Below are 24,671 nucleotides of genomic sequence, written 5' to 3'. Positions count from 1 at the left end.
CAGTTAACTTTCTCTAACAACCGGCAGTGTTGTGTTTGTAACATGGCTTTGGTAATAATTGGTGATTTACAAAAAGCTGATATCACAAACCAGGTTCATGAATTGTAATTTCAATTTTGTCAATCATAATGCGTGCTTGATGCGTTGTTCTTCAACAAAGAAGTTTCAGTGGCATGGACAAGGGGGAAAGTTTCAGTGGCATGGACAAGGGGGAAAGTTTCAGTGGCATGGACAAGGGGGAATAATCCATCTCATCAAACATTTCAACTCTCTTGTGCTCATCACTTCTGAAAGATTTTCTCCTTTACATTCCATGAATGTCAACATGGCCTTATGGATTTATATTGACGCTTCACACACACACACACACACACACACACACACACAGTAGCTATCAGTCACATTAATCATGAAAATCTGGATACGGTCATGAGAAAAATAACTTTATTTTGTCTCCAGGCCACTACTAAGCTTAGCAGCAAATACAAATTACAACAGAGGTGGGAAAGACAATTTGTTCTCCGTGACTGGCACGTCATTAAAACAGAAAACTGCTGCTCCTCAGCAATTTCCTTTACGCATACAAGTATAACCGATATATAATATATTGATAAGACATTATACCTTGAGAACCGTTATATAGATAATGTTGTATCTACACAGCACAGCCAAAATAATGTACAGGTTTTGACTCTTGAACGATATTCACAAACACACACAAATCTTTGGGTGGGAACACAGGCCAACAATTCAGTGTTCAACTCCAACTGGCCGTGCAGTCTACTTTATACATGTATGGCTGCCCGCAGCTGTCCAAACTCAATGACTAATTTGACCGCTGACACAATCAAATGCTCCCACAGAAAGTGTCAGTTTCACTGAACTGTCCAAACTCGATGACTAATTTGACCACTGACACAATCAAATGCTCCCACAGAAAGTGTCAGTTTCACTGAACTAGCGCATTTAGTAGCCATATGGAGAAACCATATTAGGCTCAGATCAGCAGCTGAAAAAAAATCAAGATTATTCATTTGAGATAGAAATACATAGCGAGTGGGATATTCAAAGAAAGGAGAGTCAAAGGGTGTGTTGAGATAGAAATACATAGCCAGTGGGATATTCAAAGAAAGGAGAGTCAAAGGGTGGGTTGAGATAGAAATACATAGCCAGTGGGATATTCAAACAAAGGAGAGTCAAAGGGTGTGTTGAGATAGAAATATATAGCCAGTGGGATATTCAAACAAAGGAGAGTCAAAGGGTGGGTAGAGATAGAAATACATAGCCAGTGGGATATTCAAACAAAGGAGAGTCAAAGGGTGTGTTGAGATAGAAATATATAGCCAGTGGGATATTCAAACAAAGGAGAGTCAAAGGGTGTGTTGAGATAGAAATATATAGCCAGTGGGATATTCAAACAAAGGAGAGTCAAAGGGTGGGTTGAGACAGAAATACATAGCCAGTGGGATATTCAAAGAAAGGAGAGTCAAAGGGTGGGTAGAGATAGAAATACATAGCCAGTGGGATATTCAAACAAAGGAGAGTCAAAGGGTGGGTGGGGGAAGCTGAGAGCATTAGAAGAGAAAATAATGAAAGGGATTATTGTCACTTGCCCAAAAGAGAATAATCACAACTTAGGAATGAAACAAATTATGTCAAAAGTAAAAACATGTGAAGCTACCATTGGTATCTCAACAACAACCAGAGAGAAAGAAGAAAAACAAGTCGCGTAAGGCAAAATAACAACATTTAGTCAAGCTGTCGAACTCACAGAATGAAACTGAACGCACTACTTTTTTCACCAAGACCGCATACTCGTAGTTTCGTCAGTCCACCGCTCGTGGCAAAGGCAGTGAAATCGACAAGCCATGCAGAAAAGTGCGGTAGTGGTCGCGCTGAGCAGGATGACACGCTTTTCCGTATGTCTATTCTTTTTAGCTTACTGAGTTTGTTTTTAATCCAAACATATTTCTATATGTTTTTGGAATCAGGGACTGACAAGGAATAAGATGAAATTGTTTTTAAATTGATTTCGGAAAATTAATTTTAATCATAATTTTCATACTTTTAATTTTCAGAGCTTGTTTGTAATCCAAATATAACATATGTATATGTTTTTGGAATCAGAAAATGACGAAGAATAAGGTGAAATTATTTTTGGATCGTTAATAAAAAAATAATGTTAATTACAAGATTCCAATTTTTAATGACCAAACTCATTCATTAGTTTTTAAGCCACCAAGCTGAACTGCAATACCAAAGTCTGGTCTTCGTCAAAGATTGCTTTGCAAAATTTTCAATCAATTTGATTGAAAAATTAGGGTGTGACAGTGCCGCCTCAACATTTACAAAAAGCCCGTCATCAAAGGTATTTATCGAAAAAATGAAAAAAAACGTCCGGGGATATCATTCCCAGGAACTCTGTCAATTTCATAAAGATCGGTCCAGTAGTTTAGTCTGAATCGCTCTACACACACACGCACAGACAGACACAGACACAGACACAGACACAGAGACAGACACACACCATGACCCTCGTCTCGATTCCCCCTCTATGTTAAAACATTTAGTCAAAACTTGACTAAATGTAAAAAGACAATTGGGAGGAAAGAAAAAAGTGAACTCGATAAAACTATGCCCTAGATTTTACTGGTATAAATCTTGAACACAACCATAACTGAAGCCCAAGGGAGATGCCGTGCGGCCCTATGCTCCACAGGGAGTCTACAGGAATAAGTCAAGTAAGTCAAGGGAGATGCCGAGTAAATAAAACTTTAACCTGAATAGTATGAACCAAGCATTTGATAAAAAGTCGACCAAAAATAAGAACAGGGCCATGCACTCAAAATGTAAAAATTCACCCGTGTCACTATTATTTCATTCAATCAAACAACACATTAGTCCTCAATGAAAGTTTTGATACTCTGAATTCAAAACGAGGGTAGAGGAGGCTCATCATCCATGGAAGGAAACTCGTCTAGGAGAAGGAAAACTCCGAAATGAAACCCACGCAGTCCCTCGAAGACGGAACGGCACTGGCCTTTTTTAGGCGGGGAGCAGACCGGGTGCCTACGCTACCCTCGACAAATGGTTGTGTCATCAACGAATCAACGTGATGGTGTCGTCTTCATGGGTCGCAGCCAGGTGAAAGTTTTGATGATGCTCACATCCGCGACTGACCAAAAACTTCATTCCATTCTAATGAAATAAACCATTCCACTTCTAGAAGCTCTACAAAATATGACTCAACAGACATGCCATTCTTGCATGTACAACTAGTAAGACAAGGTCCTGTGTAAAGCTCAGGGTTTTCTTTCAACACTACAGAGCTTCCCATGGTGGTACCTCATCAAATAAATCACACCTTCAAGACGATTCTTATATTATATATAGATATATATAGTAAATTTGATATGAACATATTTCTTGATCTCTTCTGCTCCTTGCAAATTATTCTGTGTATGTAATGTAGTTTTGAACTAACTAGCGGTCTGAAATAGTGTGGAAATAAATAATTCAGTTGTCTCCAGAATAAAGCATTGTACAGGGGAAATCATACAAGAGAGCAGAAAAGTCTGAAAAAAAAGGCCATCGAAAAAAATGTGTAAGATGTAGAGATTGATGAGGTGATGTAGAAATGGTCTTGGACTGGTGTTAAGCTCCAGCATGGACATAAGCTGTTAAAGCTTGGCTTGAATAACTAATCAAACATAAGAACAAAGCATTATATAATCAATTCTTCCGTCAACTCATTAATACTTTTTCCTAAAAACTTGTTGTCTTGTGGATTGTAAACATACATGTATCAGATCCACTCAACATCTCATACTCAAGACACCAGTATATTCCACAGAACAATTAAGTATAAAAACAAAAATCTTCTTGACAAAACTGAGTCAGAAACATAAAGCAGAGACTCAGCTTCAAGCTACTTTGTTTTGCAAATAATAGGCTACACAGTAACAGTTTTACTCGCCACATTTTGTTTTCTTTCCACCTCCTACCACGACAGCTTTTACAACATCACACTACAATTACATTGTCGTTTCACACAAAAGCACCAACACACTGTCACACACTCAACAGGTCAAAACTTACAACTGCAGTAAGCAACATCAATCACACTGTACATCACACATCTCAAACTGTACTCTCAGTCAGAGGAATACAGACCAAAGTTACAAACTGGAAGCTGGAAAAGCGTTAGTCATGCACCACAGAGAGAAATTCAGCAGTTTGAACTAGAAGAGAGCAGCAAACAGTCAGAGAGGAGGACCGTGCACCATACACACAACTGTCTCTCAAACCTAACCAGATACACTCTTCAGCCTCGGATCTTGTTTCAATCCCATCAAAGAGCAGGAAACTGGTGCCAGAGATCTTGACAATGGCAGCCTCGGATCTTGTTTCAATCCCATCAAAGAGCAGGAAACTGGTGCCAGAGATCTTGACAATGGCAGCCTCGGATCTTGTTTCAATCCCATCAAAGAGCAGGAAACTGGTGCCAGAGATCTTGACAATGGCAGCGAAAGCATCTGGCCCAAGATGAAGATCCGCATAGGAAAAGGGCCGGTCAGTCAGGACACACACAGGACAACCCATTACCATTGACCACACGTCCTCGCTAGATACCATTTCAATTCTTCTTCTCTGCACACACACACAAAAGAACAGTGTGAATAAAGTTGCAGCACATACCTCCTTGGCAGATAGCATTTTATTTGTTCTTCTCAAAACACACACACAATCAGTTTGAATAAAGTTGCAGTAAACCAGCGCTAAACTGAGATAAACAACAAGAAAGCTATTGAGTTCAACTCAAAAGTACATGACCACCCCCCCCCCCCCCCCCTCCCGGTTTGTGTTTTCAAAATAAGCCTCTTATGTGCATAGGAAAGATTTATTAGACTTGCTAAGTTTATCCGAAAACACTGAATATATGTGACGGTAGCAAAATCTACCACTAGAAAGGGGTGAGATAAGGGTGGGGTGGAGAACATTATATCAATTCTACACCCCCCCCCCCAAATCGATTCCGTCCTCTAAGACAAATTAAACAGTGCAATTACAACTAACAAAGTCTCATTGTCATGCTTCAATAAAACTGGAACAACATGACAATACCAGATGAATGACCCAATGACACTCAATGAAAGTATACTGCACCTGTAATCTCCTGTCAGGACTTGCTTGTGGAAGCAGTAGCACTCTTTAATCTTTTGTCCTGTAAGTGGAACAGAATAAAGCATGATTCTTCAGGCCACAGTAGCACTCTATGATCTTTTGTCCTGTAAGTGGAACAGAATAAAGCATGGTTCTTCAGGCCACAGTAGCACTCTATGATCTTTTGTCCTGTAAGTGGAACAGAATAAAGCATGATTCTTCAGGCAACAGTAACACTATGATCTTTTGTCCTGTAAGTGGAACAGAATAAAGCATGATTCTTCAGGCCACAGTAGCACTCTATGATCTTTTGTCCTGTAAGTGGAACAGAATAAAGCGTGATTCTTCAGGCAACAGTAGCACTCTATGATCTTTTGTCCTGTAAGTGGAACAGAATAAAGCGTGATTCTTCAGGCAACAGTAGCACTCTATGATCTTTTGACCTGTAAGTGGAACAGAATAAAGCATGATTCTTCAGGCAACAGTAGCACTCTATGATCTTTTGTCCTGTAAGTGGAACAGAATAAAGCATGATTCTTCAGGCAACAGTAGCACTCTATGATCTTTTGTCCTGTAAGTGGAACAGAATAAAGCGTGATTCTTCAGGCCACAGTAACACTAAGGTCAAAGTTCGCACAACTTACTTCCCCCTCCACACTTTTCCAAGGACAATCTTTGTAAACAAACAAACGATTCCGAAATTTGAACTGCACAGTCTGGATGATGGTTGTCAGGGACGACCCATAAGGGCCATACGGAATCAAAGAAGGAATGTTACCGTGTTAATCCTTATTTGGATGGTGTGGGTCGTCTACAACCCATACTCTGCAAAGAGGCGGGAAAAAGTGAATCCCTATTTCGGATGGCGTGGGTCTTGTACAACCATCCTTTTTACGTTGCATACTTCTTTAAAAATTACGGGTCGTATATGACCCACGTCATCCGGACTGTGCAGTCCAAAGCGTGATCCGTTGAAGGTTAATCTGCATACACACACACACACACACACTCTCTCTTTAATTTTCATCCAAGTTAATAAACAGTTCTACAGATCAGTTATCTTTTAGGCATGGACAAAAAATCTACTTTGGTAATGTTTCTGAAGCCTACTTCAATTTTGAAGATCAAAGACAGACATATGCAGCCAGGGTTGACTACTCTAAGAGGTGGCAAAGACCGACATATGCAGCCAGGGTTGACTACTCTAAGAGGTGGCAAAGACAGACATATGCAGCCAGGGTTGACTACTCTAAGAGGTGGCAAAGACAGACATATGCAGCCAGGGTTGACTACTCTAAGAGGTGGCAAAGACAGACATATGCAGCCAGGGTTGACTACTCTAAGAGGTGGCAAAGAAAGGGGGTGGGGGCAGGAGGCTTGAGAGAGAGATTAAAACAATTGGCAACAGTGACTTTACCTTGTGTTTTGGGCAGAGAGATTTAAAACAATTGGCAACAGTGACTTTACCTTGTGGTTTGGGCAGAGAGATTTAAAACAATTGGCAACAGTGACTTTACCTTGTGTTTTGGGCAGAGAGATTTAAAACAATTGGCAACAGTGACTTTACCTTGTGTTTTGGGCAGAGAGATTTAAAACAATTGGCAACAGTGACTTTACCTTGTGTTTTGGGCAGAGAGATTTAAAACAATTGGCAACAGTGACTTTACCTTGTGTTTTGGGCAGAGAGATTTAAAACAATTGGCAACAGTGACTTTACCTTGTGTTTTGGGCAGAGAGATTTAAAACAATTGGCAACAGTGACTTTACCTTGTGTTTTGGGCAGAGAGATTTAAAACAATTGGCAACAGTGACTTTACCTTGTGGTTTGGGCAGAGAGATTTAAAACAATTGGCAACAGTGACTTTACCTTGTGTTTTGGGCAGAGAGATTTAAAACAATTGGCAACAGTGACTTTACCTTGTGTTTTGGGCAGAGAGATTTAAAACAATTGGCAACAGTGACTTTACCTTGTGTTTTGGGCAGAGAGATTTAAAACAATTGGCAACAGTGACTTTACCTTGTGTTTTGGGCAGAGAGATTTAAAACAATTGGCAACAGTGACTTTACCTTGTGTTTTGGGCAGAGAGATTTAAAACAATTGGCAACAGTGACTTTACCTTGTGTTTTGGGCAGAGAGATTTAAAACAACTGGCAACAGTGACTTTACCTTGTGTTTTGGGCAGAGAGATTTAAAACAATTGGCAACAGTGACTTTACCTTGTGTTTTGGGCAGAGAGATTTAAAACAATTGGCAACAGTGACTTTACCTTGTGTTTTGGGCAGAGAGATTTAAAACAATTGGCAACAGTGACTTTACCTTGTGTTTTGGGCAGAGAGATTTAAAACAATTGGCAACAGTGACTTTACCTTGTGTTTTGGGCAGAGAGATTTAAAACAATTGGCAACAGTGACTTTACCTTGTGTTTTGGGCAGAGAGATTTAAAACAATTGGCAACAGTGACTTTACCTTGTGTTTTGGGCAGAGAGATTTAAAACAATTGGCAACAGTGACTTTACCTTGTGTTTTGGGCAGAGAGATTTAAAACAATTGGCAACAGTGACTTTACCTTGTGTTTTGGGCAGAGCATGGAAAAGTTCTCCACATCTAGGAAACACACTGCAAGCAAAGGAAAACAACATTACTGTTTATTTTTATATTTAGTCAAGTTTTGACTAAATATTTTAACGTAGAGGGGGGAATCGAGACGAGGGTCGTGGTGTATGTGTGTGTGTGTGTGTGTGTGTGTATGTGTGTGTGTGTGTGTGTGTGTGTGTGTGTCTGTCTGTGTGTGTGTGTGTGTGTGTAGAGCGATTCAGACTAAACTACTGGACCGATCTTTATGAAATTTGACATGAGAGTTCCTGGGTATGAAATCCCCATACGTTTTTTTCATTTTTTCAATAAATGTCTTTGATGACGTCATATCCGGCTTTTCGTGAAAGTTGAGGCGGCACTGTCACGCTCTCATTTTTCAACCAAATTGGTTGAAATTTTGGTCAAGTAATCTTCGACGAAGGCCGGGGTTTGGTATTGCATTTCAGCTTGGTGGCTTAAAAACTAATGAGTGAGTTTGGTCATTAAAAATCTGAAAATTGTAAAAAAAATATTTTTTTTATAAAACGATCCAAATTTACGTACATCTTATTCTTTATAATTTTCTGATTCCAAAAACATATAAATATGTTATATTTGGATTAAAAACAAGCTCTGAAAATTAAAAATATAAAAATTATTATCAAAATTAAGTTGTCCAAATCAATTTAAAAACACCTTCATCTTATTCCTTGTCGGTTCCTGATTCCAAAAACATATAGATATGATATGTTTCGATTAGAAACACGCTCAGAAAGTTAAAACGAAGAGAGGTACAGAAAAGCGTGCTATCCTTCTCAGCGCAAGTACTACCCCGCTCTTCTTGTCAATTTCGCTGCCTTTGCCGTGCGCGGTGGACTGACGATGCTACGAGTATACGGTCTTGCTGCGTTGCATTGCGTTCAGTTTCATTCTGTGAGTTCGACAGCTACTTGACTAAATGTTGTATTTTCGCCTTACGCGACTTGTTTTTTAATGTGGCTGAGATATGCGCACAGCATTTTTCCTTGTTTTTATAAGGACAGTAACATTTTGAGTCTTGAGTCTTGAGCAAGACCCTCCTCAATCGAGTCAATGAAATGCTTTTCAATTTTCATTTCTTAAAAATTGCCTGTGCCTAATCTGACAATGTTTTCCACTCCCATACTCTCCAGCAAATACATACTGAAGCGGAAAGATCTCGTTGAACTTTGAACCATAACAAACATTGTTCATCATTAACTGTAGTGTAAGCCTATTCAAAATATTCTCTTCCATCAGCAACCGTCAATTGTTTGTAGTTGTCGTTGTACCTACGTTTGTCCACAGCACACATGAAGTGGAAGTTGTGGTTGCAGCCCTTGTGAAGACATCCAATCATTGCACCCTTCTCCTTGCAGCAGGCACACACCTGCACAAACCATTTCACACGTCCTCACTTTTTCTCCAGCCAAGTGTGTGTCCCTGGAACACTTTTAGCAGTGACTCTGAATGTTGTCCTGTTTTCAAATCATCTATAATCTATGTGAGTATGTTACTTGTCAGAGGTGATGAAGGGATAATGGCCACCAGACAGTGAATAATGCAAAGAAGGCCCATCTCAAGACACCCGTTACGTTACTAAAGTCACTCGTGCTAGACCACCATGCATCTGTGCCTTCAAGGTCAAATACCAAAGTTTACAGAATACAACTTACAAGTGACACAACAATACACAGAATGAAACTAAGTTCCTCGAGTCTGGTCCTTTAATACCAACATAAATTGCAAATACCCAACTAAGATCCTCACTAAGACTAAGAGAGACAAATCCAGTACGAGTGCCGGCTTACAGACTCCAAATAATCTAAATCATGATTGTAAACTCTTCATACCAAAGCGAGCATCCAGACATGAAATGATGTATGCTAAGAAACAAGGGTACTGACTGTTGTCGTAGCCGCCCTCAGAGCCTCCTCCAGACCGTACAAGCCAGAATCCACCAGGTAGACTCCACTGGACCACATGGCGCAGTCCTCGTGCACCCACACCTCCTGCGGAATGGACACCGACTCGTCCACGCTGCTGGTGCGACGGTAGCCAAGCGACTTGCGCCTCGTCTGATGTGCGTTCTGCGCCTCGCCGGAGCTGCCCACTTCTTGTTTGACGTCTTTTTTGCTACCATCAGATTTGCTGTTGGTAGGAAGATGAGACTCGAGGTAGTAGGGACCGAAAAGATCTCCCAGAAACCTGTAACTGCTTCGCTTTCCACACAGTCCGCACACCCAAGGAGATTCAGTGGTCTTTGTTGACGGTAGCATCACAGTTTTGTCGGAGGAAAAGTTTGTTATCTGCACAGTGATTGTAGGTGCAGCAGTGTCTGAGGAGCTCTTATTGTTCACAGACTTCAGGTCTTTGGTGTCAGCTGGTGGGTGGTTAAACACAGAAACTTTACCCGGCAACTCACGTTTTCCCTGCACACGGACAAAGGGAGAAAACGGCCCACCTGACTGTGAGTTCTCTCCCTTCTTTTTGCTGTTTAGGTGGTTTAGGGTTTTGCTGAGCCTCATGTCTTTGAAGGAGTCATCTGCAGTGTCTGGCTTGCTGAAAGACATTTTCTTCTTCTTCTTCTTTTTATCCTTGGTGCCTTTTTTTTCCTTTTTAAAGTATTGAACAGCATCACCCTCTTCCGACTTGCGTGGTCTGCCCCTCTTCTTTGGTGTGCTGCCGTCCGACCTGGCTGGAGAGACCGTCCTGGACTGGCCAGGTTTTTCTTGCGGTGCCGAGATGCTTTGGGTGGGAATGGAGAAACAATCTAACTTGAAATCAATCATTTCTTCAGTGTTTGTTTCAGTACTGGTAAGATGCTTTTCAATTTCATTTTTCACACTTGCAGAGCAGTCCACTCTGGCCGAGCTATCTTCTTCCCTGCTCGAGCGTCGCTGTACTAGAATCAGTGGTTCGTCGTCAGAGTCTGAAGCAACCTTGATGGTCATTGAAGATATCTTGTCGCTAGTTCGTCTTGACACAAACTTACCCTTTTCTCCTCTCACATTGTGGTACTGACTAGAGTTTTGACGAGAATGTTTTGGACTAACTATTGTGGGCTTTTGGTCACCCGTGGCTGTCCCCTGTTCCACCTTATTGTTCTGCCCCGCTGGTTTGGTCAGTACAACAACAGGACTCTTCTTACACTTTGGTTCATCGAGCTTTTGATTTTCACTCTTCAGACTTTTGTTCTGTGTCTTTTTGTCTTTGCAGGTAGTGTTGGCTTCATCGCTGCTGCTGATCACTTCAACCTCTGAAAAACTGTCCTTTGTGTCAATCTCATCGCACTCCATTGACAGCGACATGGTCTCGCTTTGTTTACTGGAAGCGCCCGAGCTTCTTCTCGCTCTCTTAGCAGGGGTCATGTATGCATCGTCCACCTTTCTCTTAGCAGGGGTCATGTATGCATCGTCCACCTTTCTCTTAGCAGGGGTCATGTATGCATCGTCCACCTTTCTCTTAGCAGGGGTCATGTATGCATCGTCCACCTTTCGTTTTGGGGCTCTGCCTGTGGAACTACGAGTCACAGCACGGGCCGATGGGGTAGGGGTAGATTTGGTAGAATTTGAGGTCTTGGAGCCTTTGTTGTTGAGATCTTCACCTTTGACACAGAGATCTTCACCTTTGTCACAGTTATCCTCCACGCAATTCCCATCCGCCTCATCCACACCATTTCGGGACAGACGTTTCTCCTCATCAGGTTTCCAGGCATCATCCTCTAGCGTTTCACATGGGGGAGGACTGTCACATCCAAAGTCCAAGCCACTGGCAAAGCGGTCGTCTTCATTATCACTGGCTGGATGGCTGGTGCCTCCGGTGCTACAGACAGGCTTACAATCAGTGGTTCCAGAAACTTTCTTCAATCCTCCACCTTCCCCATTAACTTCTGTTTCACTGTCACTACTTCCAAGGCCCGCATTACATGAGGTAAGCAACACTCCATCTCCAGTACCGTTGACAGCAGTGACCATGTTTCCACCACGTGCAAAAGCAGACGCTCTAGACTTCCGTTTCTTCACTAGTTTCGTCTCTGTCGAACTCCCTGCAAAATGCATACCAGCCTGGGTGGTTTCCTGTTTATCTGCTGTTTTGACGTGAACATGATTTTTGTTACCGTTGTTGTTCTTTTTCTCGCCAGCATCACAGTGATCAGTTCCATTCACATGTGTTTCCCCATTTCCATTTACAAGCTTAGCGCTGCCAGTAAAGTTGAGAGTTTCCCAGACATGCATTGAGTTTTCTGCAGAATCTCTTTCAGAGTCACTTTCACATATGCTGTTTACTACCTTACTTGCACTGGAACTGCCAGCTTGCTTAGTGCTGGAACTGCCAGCTTGCTTAGTGCTGGAGGTTTGCGACAGTCTCTCACTGCTACGTTTCTTTGGTGGGGACGGTTTGGGAGCAGTTTTCGTTGTATCTTTAGGGTTCCCAGGTGAACACTTCTCTGGTTTTTCTTCAGTAACACTCGCACTCTCATCTGTTTTGACAGGCGTGACAGTGGCTGGGTTATCTGACACAGAGTCAACAAGGCCTGGCAACACCGTCGTCTCATCTTTTGATGATGGTGACGTCGGAACCCCATTGCAAAGTACAAGGTAAGACTTGTCTGGTGTAGTACTGCAGTCTGCGAGTTGGCCCTCTTCTTCACGGCTGCCAGCAGCTGTGAATTCTGGCATGTCAGTTTCTGCTTTTGAAACTGGGGAATGACTGCCTTTCTTGGGTAAAACACTTTGACTTTCAGCACTAGTAATGCCTGGAACACCCTTATCGACTTTGCAAGGACCTTGCTGGGAAGGAGTCAGAGGAGCTGTTTCATCCCATTTACCAGAAACAGACGACTGCAGCCCTTGAGGACTTGGGCATACAGAAGACCCTGCACTAGGCTCTGCAATAACAGCATTCGTTGCAGTGCTGGGTACCATGGAAACTTTGTTAATGTTACTATCAACTGCAGAAGATGACACAGCAGAACTTTGTGAACACCTGGCTGTGTTATCTGCATTAGCACTGTCGGTGGACATGTTGTGGTGCCAAGTACTGGACATACTGGTTTCCTGAGAAGCGGGAGGGCTAGAACTGATGACGACCCCGGCAGAACAATCCACAGCCTCCCAAGACTGCTCTGCTGGGCCTTCAAAGTTTTTTGAACCCTCATCGTTATTCTGCAGGCACCCGTCACTGACCACACTCTTGGGGTCCACCACTTGGGTCTCGGGCAACATAACCAGTTTCTGCAGGGACTGCAGAGGGTTCGAACCCTGAGGGCGGGGAGCCTGGCCAACCTGCCCGCCCGGCCCCTGCCCGCCCGGCCCCTGCCCCGAGTCCATCAACATATCCATCTTGTAGGGGCTGTGGCTGGGGCCGGAGTAGACGTGCGGCCGCGGCGGGCTGCTGATGTGATGAGCCATGCCTGCCGAGGTGTAGGGAGAGCTGCTGTGGCTGGCCGGGGAATGCATGGAGGAGGGTGAGCAGTGCTGAGTGAGGGATGAGTCAGACGGAGCAAACGGCTTCTGTGGCGGAGAGCTGATGGCCTGACCGGGGTAGCCTGACGGCATGTGAGCCGGAGAGCGCATGGGGACGGAGCAAGGAGAACGCATGCTGACCAGGCCGGGAGAGGAGGGGATGGGGGAACACACGGTGGCTGAGCAGGGACTGTGCATGGCGCTGGGACTGGACAGACCCTGGTGTGCGGCCACAGGGCTGGCCATCATGGGAGACGAGCGGGGAGGCATCTGACTGTGAGGAGACGACCCTGAATACATGACAGCCCCCACCTGGCCCATCCCTGAAGCCAGAGCCATCTGCAACTGTGGCTGGCAATTTTGGCTCTGCATCTGCCCCCCGCACATTGCCTGCTGTCCACCAACACCCTGAGGGTTGGACATGATCTGCTGTTGACCCATGCCCCCAACTTGCTGCTGACCTCCACCTTTCTCTGGGTAGAAGTTCTGTGGTGAGCGTGGAATTTGGTACGGGGCGTGTCTGTTCTTCAAAGGCACCTGAACCTGAAATGAAAACTAAACCATGCATATATAGCAAAGGACAAGTCAAGTCAAACAGTTTATTTACCAAATGCAAAGCACAGGATTTTGTTATGGTGTATGCATCCAAACTTCACACTCCTTCCACACGCATATTATATCATAATAAATATGTACAGATAAAGTGTTCAATTTCACTGGGCCTATTTACATGTGTACACCAACCAGACAGTTCAAAACGGTCAACCAGCCTACGCTGATTATATGAATACATCCAGAAAGTACTTTACATTTTTTTTTATACACTTCTCAGAAATGTAAGACTTCCTCTCCTTAACCCAATGCCCCCTGAACCGCCCGGCATGGCCCGCCGGAAGTGCCCTATGAAATCCCTGAAACGCCCGGCATGGCCCGCTAAACACTAGGTCACCTACTTTCACTTTCGCTTTGAGCCTTACCCATAAGGCCTTGCGACCGGATGTGATTAATGCACTTCCTTCCGGCTGCTTCATTCTAGCGTTTGCAGAGTTTGAATCGATGCGATAGTGTGTTAGCTGTGAATTTTCAAAGTTTGAGATTTTTTTCCTGACAAAATGGCGTTGAACGAAGGTTTGGAAGTATGGTGTTCGATCATGGGGAACTCGGATGACGATTCTGACACGCCTTTCGAAGGTTTTCTACTTGAAGAGGTGAAAGGGGATGAGTCTGACATCGATCTGGATGTTGTTATTCGACAACAGGACTTTCGGGAGGATTTTTCTGGGAGTTTTCAACATATATTGGTGTAAATGAGGACTGAAGGCTGACATGTTGGACGTTTTTGAAGAACACTTGCTGGATTTTTTTTTTAAAACAACATTTATTACATTGGAAGTGGACAGAACATACTTGCATATGAAACTATAGTGTATTCTCGAGTTATTCTGCCATCTTCTATATAAATGTGAGTATTCTATGATTTTATATGAATTGTTTTGTTTTGTATGTGTGCATGTTGTGCGGAGTAGTTTCCCTTTGCTCAGGATTAAGAAAGCTGCCTGCCATTTTTTTGTCAGGGGGCATTGGGTTAAGATATTACTTCTTCAGATTTACAGGTGACACTGTCTGCAAGTGCAAAATGACCCAATTTTAAGACCCCTCTTTTGTCACAAGCTACAGTTTTCACATGTTAAAAGACCCTAATAAAATAAAGGAATCATTAAGCACAAGAAAGAGAGAGAGAGAGAGAGAGAGAGAGAGAGAGAGAGAGAGAGAGAGAGAGAGAGAGAGAGAGAGAGAGAGAGAGAGAGAGAGAGAGGAGGAGGTGGGGTGGGGGGGGGAAGAGAGTAGAGACTGAAAAGGAATAACATCAGTGAGCACTTACAGTATGGTGGCTGGGGTAAGCGTTGGCCATCTGCAGAATGTTGTCAGCCACCTGCTGGGGATTCTGCTGGCCAGTGGTGTTACGCATATGGTGGTGGGGCGGCGGCACCATCTTGGACGTGGAGTTGCTCTGTCCCCCTTGACTGGCCCCTGCACTGTAGTACTGGCTGTTGCCCGTCACATTCTGCACACTGCTGCCTGCTTGCACGGGATAGGCCTGACTGGTGTACTGAGTCCCTGAGCCGCCACCACCACTACCCCCACCACTGCTGCTGTAGTACTGTTGTTGTTGCTGTTGTTGCTGCTGCTGTTGTTGTTGCTGTGCCAAATAAGCTTGCTGGGTCTGCTGCTGGTACATGGCAGTGTGAGCAGCAGACAGCTGGCCCTGCCCCGCCATCATCATGTGTGACTGGCTGGTGTCGTAACCCGGCACTGGGTAACCTCCTCCGCCTGCTCCGCCCATGGGGTTCATCATTGCCTGCAACCAAGCTCTCTGTCATTCATTTTAAGACACAAAGCAACAAAATCTAGGACATTTCTTCTCCAAGCAGTCACTTTAAATTCATTTCTCGTGCCTGAATGAGTGAATTAGTGAAAAACCTTGAAAATTCATGACAAAAAGTAAAATTATCTTTTCCAAGTGACTGGACAATACAAGATTACAACCAGTCTGTTCTGTTGTTAAAATAGGTACAGAAATAAATGTTCAACAAGTTCATACCCACAAAAGGCAACTTTGCTTGGGTATGACCATACACATACCATATTGGCATTTTCGTAAGTGCCCTGGTGATAGCCCATGCCCTGCATATTGCTCCCTCCTTGGGCATAGCCACTGTAGTCATCTGGGTATGGATTCATGCCTTGGAAAGAAACAAACAAAATGTTAAAATGTACAGAAGCAATGTCAAGACTATCTGAAGGATAATCATGAATGCGTCAATTCAACACAATCATCTTGCCAGAAAATGAACTATACTTTGGTTGTTGTTTAGATGTATTGTAACTCCTAGACGGGTGGAATGGCGTAGTGGATAAGGAATCGGCCTCCTAATCGGAAGGTTTTGAGTTCAAATCGCGGCCGCCTGGTCGGTTAAGGGTGGAGATTTTTCTTATCTCCTAGGTCATATCTCCTAGGTCAACTTATGTGCAGACCTGATAGTGCCTTATGCCCCTTCGTGTGTACACGCAAGCACAAGACCAAGTGCGCACGGAAAAGAACCTGTGATCCACATCAGAGTTCGGTGGGATAGAAACACAATAATACCGAGCATGTCTCCCCCGAGAGCAGCGTATGGCTGCCTGAATGGCAGGGTAAAAGCGGTCATACACGTAAAAACCCACTCCTGCTGCAAAAACATGAGTGAACGTGGGAGTTTTAGCGGATGAACGGAGAAGAAGAAGAAACTACTTAAATCGAAGCTTACAACAAAATATGCCTCAACATGATATGCGACCAGGGAAAAGAAATACCTCTGTAATTTGCATTCATTGCTACCGTCTTCAGCGCCCACACTGCTGGATTCAGAGAGGGGTTGTGTTTGTGGAAGTGATGCAAGCTGGAATCACCTCTTTTCTGGATGTGCCCTGAGAAGTAACAGGTACAAGAAACAGCACTTTAATTTTTTAAGGAAAACGCAACATTGGACAATTACACTGCAGTCATTTTTCTTCAGACAAAACTTCTGATTACTTCCAGTTCCACATCAATTTCTTATACAAAATGTTATTGCTGGGTACAACTGCTGATATTGTTGATCACTGATATGAACTTAGTAAAGATTGTCAGTCACACTGTGTGACAGCCGTAAAAGAGTCAAGATTTCAGAAGGACCTTCATGTCAAAATTCTGCAGATCAAATGGCTCACATCTAAAAAAAAAAAAAAACATTTTCAATTTCACTTTGAACAATTCACAAGCTCAGATTTTGAATGTTACTAGGAAGTCAATAACACTAACAGTAAAACACTAACAAATTTATGTCAAACTCAAAATTTGTGGTTCTCCTTTCAGTTCAGGTTGCAGCGGAAAGCTAGATGGTCTGTAAGTTGTAAGCGTAACTATTAGAACTGAATAACAGAGCTTCATTTGGATTCTGCCGTTCAAAAGCAATTAACGCAAGTAAATGAAGAAACACACTGGCATTAATGGCAAGCTACAGATCTATAAAAGCAAAGTGATTCTATGAGATATTAAACACTGTACACCTTCAAAATGTACAATTCTGAGCACAAATTTAAAACGTAAAAGAGACAGTGACAAAAGGGAAAAGGTCAGGAGTCATGTCTACTGTCCCGAATGACACACGATTGCTGACATTTCACCATTGCCAAAAGAATAAACATATAAGAAATAGGTAGAACATGAATGTGAAAACTGACTTTGATTGTTGATCAGTATGTTCTATACCACTAACAAATAATCTACTTACGAATAGCTGTTTGGCAAATGTATGTTGCATGGGACACACTGACATGAAAGTGGAAGATGTTTTCCCTCTAGAGAAACTACATATCAAGTTACAATTTTTGTGCTCTTCCATTCCAGTTGGCAATCAATTGTTAACGCATGTTATTAGAAAAAATAGAACGAAAACAGATTAGATAGAATGAAAAATGTACTGGTGATGTCATTTGGGACATACTGACATGAAAACGTCACCTTTTGTCATTGTCTCAAAAGTCTTTAACATAAAATTACATAACAAGGGTTACTCAATTTTAGTGAGCAAAGGTACAGCAACAAGTTTCAAGAAGGGATAAAAACTCGTGTTGCCATTCAATGATTCATAAGCATTAGGAAGAGTACAAAGGAAGCTGTTAATGCCCAGTTGTATGCAATGGCAAGGGATGAAACCACATTGAACAAAAGAAAAAATATATATAATATAATATATTATTATGTGTGCTGCAGAATGAACAGGCATAAACTTGAGAAGTATGTACTGGCAGAATATTGATAGGTCTACCCAATGTCAAGACCAGAAGGGAAAAAATCACACAAGTTTAGCAGTACTGTCATTGTCTGTGCCCATATTCTGTTTTATTGAAGTAATTAACGAAGTTCCAACTTCAAAGAAGTTGTAAATCACTAAATGCAATGCCTTAAAAAACTTGACTAAATGTAAAAACACCTACAAATTCAATACTGGAATAATGCCAGAGGCCTTTAAAGAGCAGGAGCCTCTGTTTGACCCTGCTAAAATAGCAGGAGCCTCTGTTTGACACTGCTGAAAGAGCAGGAGCCTCTGTTTGACCCTGCTAAAAGAGCAGGAGCCTCTGTTTGACCCTGCTAAAAGAGCAGGAGCCTCTGTTTGACCCTGCTAAAAGAGCAGGAGCCTCTGTTTGACCCTGCTAAAAGAGCAGGAGCCTCTGTTTGACCCTGCTAAAAGAGCAGGAGCCTCTGTTTGACCCTGCTAAAAGAGCAGGAGCCTCTGTTTGACCCTGCTAAAAGAGCAGGAGCCTCTGTTTGACCCTGCTAAAAGAGCAGGAGCCTCTGTTTGACCCTGCTAAAAGAGCAGGAGCCTCTGTTTGACCCTGCTGAAAGAGCAGGAGCCTCTGTTTGACCCTGCTGACATGTACCTAAAATTAGTTGACTTCTTACAACTTACTGGAAAGCATCCTCTACTCAAGACAAAATGAAAATGTCCAAGAAAAAATATGGATTGTCTTCTGGCACTCATCTCAAAATACTCAGTGACCAAACTTTCTGAAGACTTTCAATTTCATACAGAATGAGTTGGTTTTCAAGCAATAGCATTATGAGTATCAGCTTCACTTCCCATTCTACAAACAAACTGTACACACAACTACAAGTACTCACTATCACTAGTATCAGTATTAATCCTGAGATCTTTCTTTCTTTCTTTGTTTGGTGTTTAACGTCGTTTTCAACCACGAAGGTTATATCGCGACAGGGAAAGGGGGGAGATGGGATAGAGCCACTTGTCAATTGTTTCTTGTTCACAAAAGCACTAATCAAAAATTTGCTCCAGGGGCTTGCAACGTAGTACAATATATTACCTTTCTGGGAGAATGCAAGTTTCCAGTACAAAGGACTTAACATTTCTTACATACATACTGCTTGACTAAAATCTTTCCAAAAATTGACTATATAGTATATTCTACACAAGAAACACTTAACAAGGGTAAAAGGAGAAACAGAATCTGATAGTCGCCTCTTACGACATGCTGGGGAGCATCGGGTAAATTCTTCCCCCTAACCCGCGGGGGGTAATCCTGAGATCGAGCGCTCTGCAAAGTGAACCAATCAACCTGTCCCTTGTTTCTTTAAGGCAAGAATTGGTGAGTGGGGCGAGGAAGTACCGTTTCTTGGGCAAATCTCGCCGCGAGGGACGCTAGGATTTGGCAAGCGAAGGCGAGGATGCCTTGGGGTTGCTCGCTGCGCGAGAAAAAAGGGCAGCCGCTCAGCTGCCAATCCGATTGGCTGTCCATGGATATTTACCCACCAGTGTAGATGACCTTCTCAGTATGACTATGAACCAATGTTGTTTAATTCTTGCATAGCAGCCCGTTGTTTCTTAACCCTTAGGCTGGTTGTCGCGACATATGTCGCGCTACTTTACATATACTGTCACCTGGTTGTCACGACATATGTCGCGCTACTGGCTCAGTCTGTTTGGTCGGTTCCGATTACCTCCGATGGATGCGAAAACCTATATGACCGTTTTTCTTTATTTTTCTCTCTGTTAATTCACCAGTGGCTATGTAACATGTGTTACAGAATTGCACCAGTGTAAGGGTTTTAACGTGGACGCCCTTGAAAGACGCTTTCTTTGCTTGGGAAACCACTGGCTCTGTGCAAGTGCTTTCAAAATGGCGGACGAAATGTCGTAGAATACGATAGGTATACTTATACTTATAGGTATTATTTTCAGTCAAAGTTTACTTCAAAATGATCTAGAGTTGAAATACTTTTTCATCATCCCTAAATTGGTGCAATTCAAGCGCTAGAACCGCCTTATAAAGAAAGTTTCGTCATCGAAAAGAAACCCAAACACTACGGCCGCCATTTGTTGTTTTCCCGTTCACTAGTTCATAGAGCCGGTGCAGGGCACGAGGGTAAAATGTTCTGGAGCGTCTTCGCTGCCAAACGGCCTGTTGGCAATCAAATTGTTTAATAAACACTCTTGCCTCCTAGCTCTGCGAGCGGCTAGCCGCGAGTAAGTCTCGCCTGAAAGAAACACGTGTCAGAACAGATGTGCAGACTATACACAACTGAAAGACCTAAATTATGACATGCAATGCCTCCTTTCAGCTTTATATTCTACCTAAAGCTATAAATGTATATTACATGTGATCTACTGTTCACAAGTTAAGGCCTGAAATTAAGTTAAACTTTTTTTTTATACCTATACTAGTATCCAGGTTTCCCAATTGCTTAGTTTCCGGCCGATTTATGTGGAGCACGTGATGCGCACAAAAAATATTGGCGGTCTAGAAGTGTCGTCTGCGCAATGATCGCGGCGGCTTTCTTGACCGCCAAGGACGACCGCGCACGTTGTGAGACGTCATTCGTTAGACCTCAATACAGTTAGTAATTGATTCGCAGTGGCTACACTTACGCCGCCCGTAACTTTTCCCTTCTTTGCTTTGATTACGCCACAAAGCATTTCCCCGCCAGGGCCGCGCTCTACTTCCGGTTTGGGCGGCCATTTTAAAGCGTGGGTCGAGTGAGGACAGACATGTTCAACAGTTCATTAGTAGGGGTTGTGCGTTTCTACCCGTATGCAGGCCAGTTTACTTAAGTCATGGATAGCGGACTTCACAGCGAAGCAGTTTTGACAGTAGGAAGTACGTTTGAGTCCTTCGACAGGTTGCAAAAAGTTATCTCGGACTTTGAAACGAACGTGTTCGTCCAGCTCTACGTTCGGTCGTCGCGAACCCTGCAGGTGCAGCGACTACCAAACACAAAATGAAACATCTTCGCAAAAAAACAAGCTAGTTATCAGCATGAAACAAAAAGTGGTCCATATTAGGAGCCCTTCCCCTATAATCCCACCCCCCCACCTCCATGCACCAATTTTGCCCAAAAGTTAGGGGTGGGCGTTTACTAGGTACTATACCCTTTGCAGGAGCAGTTCCTTTGCTAGAATACAGATCTCTTTATCACTTGGCATGGAAGTGTTCAAAGGATGCATTATTGCACAAATCGTTACACAAAATAATGATAACGTGCAGGTGAGTGGCCTACCCTTCAAAATGGTCACGGGTTACAGTAGGCTACGACAGTAAAATGGCGTCATGTCGTAACTAGAGAATGTCCGGGTAGGATCACGCCGCGCCGTAATCAAAGTCTGGCCGAGTGACTCTACAACTAGTGGAAAAGGTGTAACCGAAGCCTGCAGTGAGCGGGTTACGACAGTAAAATGACGTCATGCCGTAACTATAGAATTTCTGAGTCGAATTACGACTTGAAAAAGGCGTAACAGTAGCCCCTACCTAATTGATTTGAACAACTCAACAAGAGCCAACATTATGACAAGGTTAAGCTGCAGGATCAAAATTGTAATAAATAAGAAGGTAATGGAACAAGTGTGTATAATCACTGGTGGCCTATGCCCAAGTATAAAGATCATCACACCAAGTGATATGCTGGCCCACTGGACTATTAAAGTATTTGATTTTGAATCTTTTTTGATCATTGTATTGTAATTCGTAAACAAAAATGCATTTAATTACAAAAGCACGTGCTGCACTCCACATCTGGAAATCAAGCCATGTCAGAGTGTTTGTAGCAATTTTTCTCATGAATACAATCAACGATGAAGCTCTAGCCAGCAATGCGACTATTGGAAGCACCAGGGACACACGCGTTATGACGAAAATAAAGCTGCGCATCAGTGATCATGCGGTTTTAAGTTTCTCACCGAACATCGTCTGCCTCAAGTTGTTCACATTTTCTAATATCTTTTCACAGTGATTTCTTGGGACACCCATAGCCAACAGGTTTGGCAGTTGAAGCTGGCATACCTACAAGAAATTAAAGAGAGATCAGTGAAACAGAAAGGGAGTAGTTTATTTGTAACTAAAACTGTAACAACAAATAGAAAGCGGTGGCCATATTGGAAAACCGCGCACAACGATACTTACCGATTGCAACGTTGTGTAACCATAAGCTTCAAATATACCGGCGTATTGTGCACATAGAAAGGTTTGCAGCCATCGCTCCACTGAATCTGACATCATACAAGCACATGCTAAGACTGAATGATCTCATTAGATCTGCAAATAAACGAATGCATCATGCAGCGTTTAGCATAATGGCCGCTAGTCACGTGATTGGTGAGAGGCGAGGTCAGTGACTCTCCATTGTTTACAGGTTTATGTTTCTGCGGTGTCGTCGTCTGCGTGCGTTTTAAATTGTCTGTTCCGGCGATAAGAGTAGAGATGCTTCCTATGATATGGCATGTACGAACTGAATGTACCATCTAGAAATGTAAGCGATGGGTATTGCTTATTTGGCATGCGACAGTACACACACTATTAGTCTCCCTTTGATCGCGCAGTAGTAGGAGTTACGTCCCTTATAATGTTTTTCCATTTCTCACTGATCTAAAAATAGATGCAACTTTATGCGCAGTAACATTTACTATCAAAGTAAAGCCAAAAGGAGTCCAATTTTTTCACTTCACCACGATTTTGTGATCCGCCCCACAACTCAAACCAAATAAGGTTGAGTTCTTTTCTTGTGACACCTTTCTTGAAAACGAAACGCTCTTTGCACATTTTTTTTTTAAAAAAATGTTGATAACGACAATAATAAAGAATCTCCTTATGAAGTAAAAAACCCCAAAAAACCAGAAAATCCCCAAAACGCATAATAATCCTCTCCCCTTCCCTTCAGCATTTTTTTTTTTTTTTACAGAGAAGGAAGAAAATAAACCAAGAAATAATTGTAACAGAGGAATGTCAGTATCTGACATATTCTGTGTGAAATATTGAATGTTGATGTCCAGTGCATTTCTGCTGTTTGGTGGTGAAAAGCGCTATAGAAGAATGTTTTATTGTTATTATTATTAGTACAGTAGACTCCGCTTATTAAGGTCACCTTGGTGCAGGACAAAAGTGGCTATATATTAAGCGGGTGGATTTAATAAAAGGAACTCATGGTTTTCAGGCAAACAGAGCCTTAAAACAAAGGAGAGACATTCTGTGTGCATCTCTTTTATTAAACAGAAAAACTCTGTTTCCACATCTTTCCCAAGTCCTTAAAACAAAGGAGAGACATTCTGTGTGCATCTCTTATTAAACAGAAAAACTCTGTTTCCACATCTTTCCCAAGTCACTGACGTTTTCTCTCAGGTGCACCAGTTGCAGTTTCACGCAGATTTCCTTCATTTTTCAGCAGATTTGTCAGCATATCCCACGTGAAACTCCCAGAATTACAGCACCTTCCCTGACAGACAGACGGCAGAGCTTTAAACTTTTCTAGGATTGCGATCTTTTCTACAAGGGTCATGTCTGTTCTCTTGCGTTTGGTGGCCATGGTTGCTGGTGTCCAGATTCAGACTAAACACTAAGTCTTGTTGGCAGTGTATGTGACAGAAATGCGATCATGAACAATCATGCACATGAACAAAAGCTCAGAAGTACGCTTCTGTTGGAAGTTGTTTATGACCACTGACTTGCACTTAACGTGATTTTTTCAAACTCACAAGAGGCTGGCAAAAACGTCTCAGGTTGTTTGAAAACCAGTCATGCATTAGCTGTGAGTGATCAGACAGCGATTACAGACTCACTGTTACGGCTTTTCACACCTAACGCGAGCCAAAAACTGGCTTTAATAAGCGGGATGGTGGCTTTATAAAGCGGGTGATTTTAAGCATAAAACACAAGGAAAAATCCGTGCAGTCAGAAATTGGCCCCAAAAAGCGGGTGGCTTTATTATACATGGCCTCAAAAAGCGGGTGGCTTTATTAAACATGGCCTTATTCAGCGGATTCTACTGTAGTATTTTTAAGTTGCCGACTATCAGTGTATTGTGCAAGTTGGCCATTAATTGATGTTATCTTTAAAATGTATATCACTGGCTCAAAAATGTTCTGCACAGTAATGAAATAGGATTCCCCCGAAGTCGGCGTATGCTGCCTGAATGGCGGGGTAAAAACAGCCATACACGTAAAAATCCATTCGTGCTAAACACATGAGTGAACGTGGGAGTCTAAGCCCATGAACAAAGAAGAAGAAGAAATAGGATTAATCATTTAATGTGATGCAAAAGGTGTTTGAGTGGTAATCAAAATAAATTTGAGACCATAATTAAATGCACAGGTTGTAAAACAGCCTCCTTTTCAAACCAGCTATATGGCTTGGTGGTAAGACACCGGCCTCCAAAGCGGAAGGTTGTGGGTTTGAATCCCGGCCGTGCCTGGTGGGTTAACATGGAGATTTTTCCGATCTCCCAGGTCAACTTATGTGCAGACCTGCCATGCAGTGCCTTCAGGGGTGGGATTCTCTTGGCTCCCCCGAATTTTTTTTTAAATGGTACATTAAAATCTGCGCAATGTGGTGCATTCTGAGACTAAAATTCAACTCGTATGGAT

The 24,671-nt window shown here is 42.7% G+C and overlaps 1 protein-coding gene across 2 annotated transcripts; it reads right to left on the bottom strand.

Annotated features, from left to right (window-relative positions):
• Positions 1–422: 422 nt before the first annotated feature.
• LOC138960384 (uncharacterized protein CG5098-like) lies at positions 423–22,407 on the bottom strand. 2 transcript variants are annotated; one of them, XM_070332281.1, is made up of 10 exons: positions 22,219–22,407; positions 21,996–22,098; positions 16,579–16,692; positions 15,868–15,968; positions 15,107–15,583; positions 9,664–13,767; positions 9,053–9,146; positions 7,731–7,780; positions 5,167–5,224; positions 423–4,650 (listed from the first exon to the last, which is right to left on the bottom strand). In XM_070332281.1, exons 1-9 carry the CDS (start codon positions 22,312–22,314, stop codon positions 5,180–5,182), a joined length of 5,184 nt encoding a protein of 1,727 aa, XP_070188382.1. In that variant the 5' UTR covers positions 22,315–22,407; the 3' UTR covers positions 423–4,650; positions 5,167–5,179. The 2 variants fall into 2 exon arrangements, with proteins under 2 accessions (XP_070188382.1, XP_070188383.1); XM_070332282.1 differs by lacking the exon at positions 21,996–22,098 and having other exon boundaries at positions 22,219–22,326.
• Positions 22,408–24,671: the final 2,264 nt, after the last annotated feature.

The sequence above is a fragment of the Littorina saxatilis genome, linkage group LG2 (genome assembly GCF_037325665.1).
Source record: "Littorina saxatilis isolate snail1 linkage group LG2, US_GU_Lsax_2.0, whole genome shotgun sequence".
Taxonomy (NCBI): domain Eukaryota; kingdom Metazoa; phylum Mollusca; class Gastropoda; order Littorinimorpha; family Littorinidae; genus Littorina; species Littorina saxatilis.
Note: the sequence above shows the minus strand (reverse complement) of the source record. Positions and strands in the feature narration are given on the sequence as shown.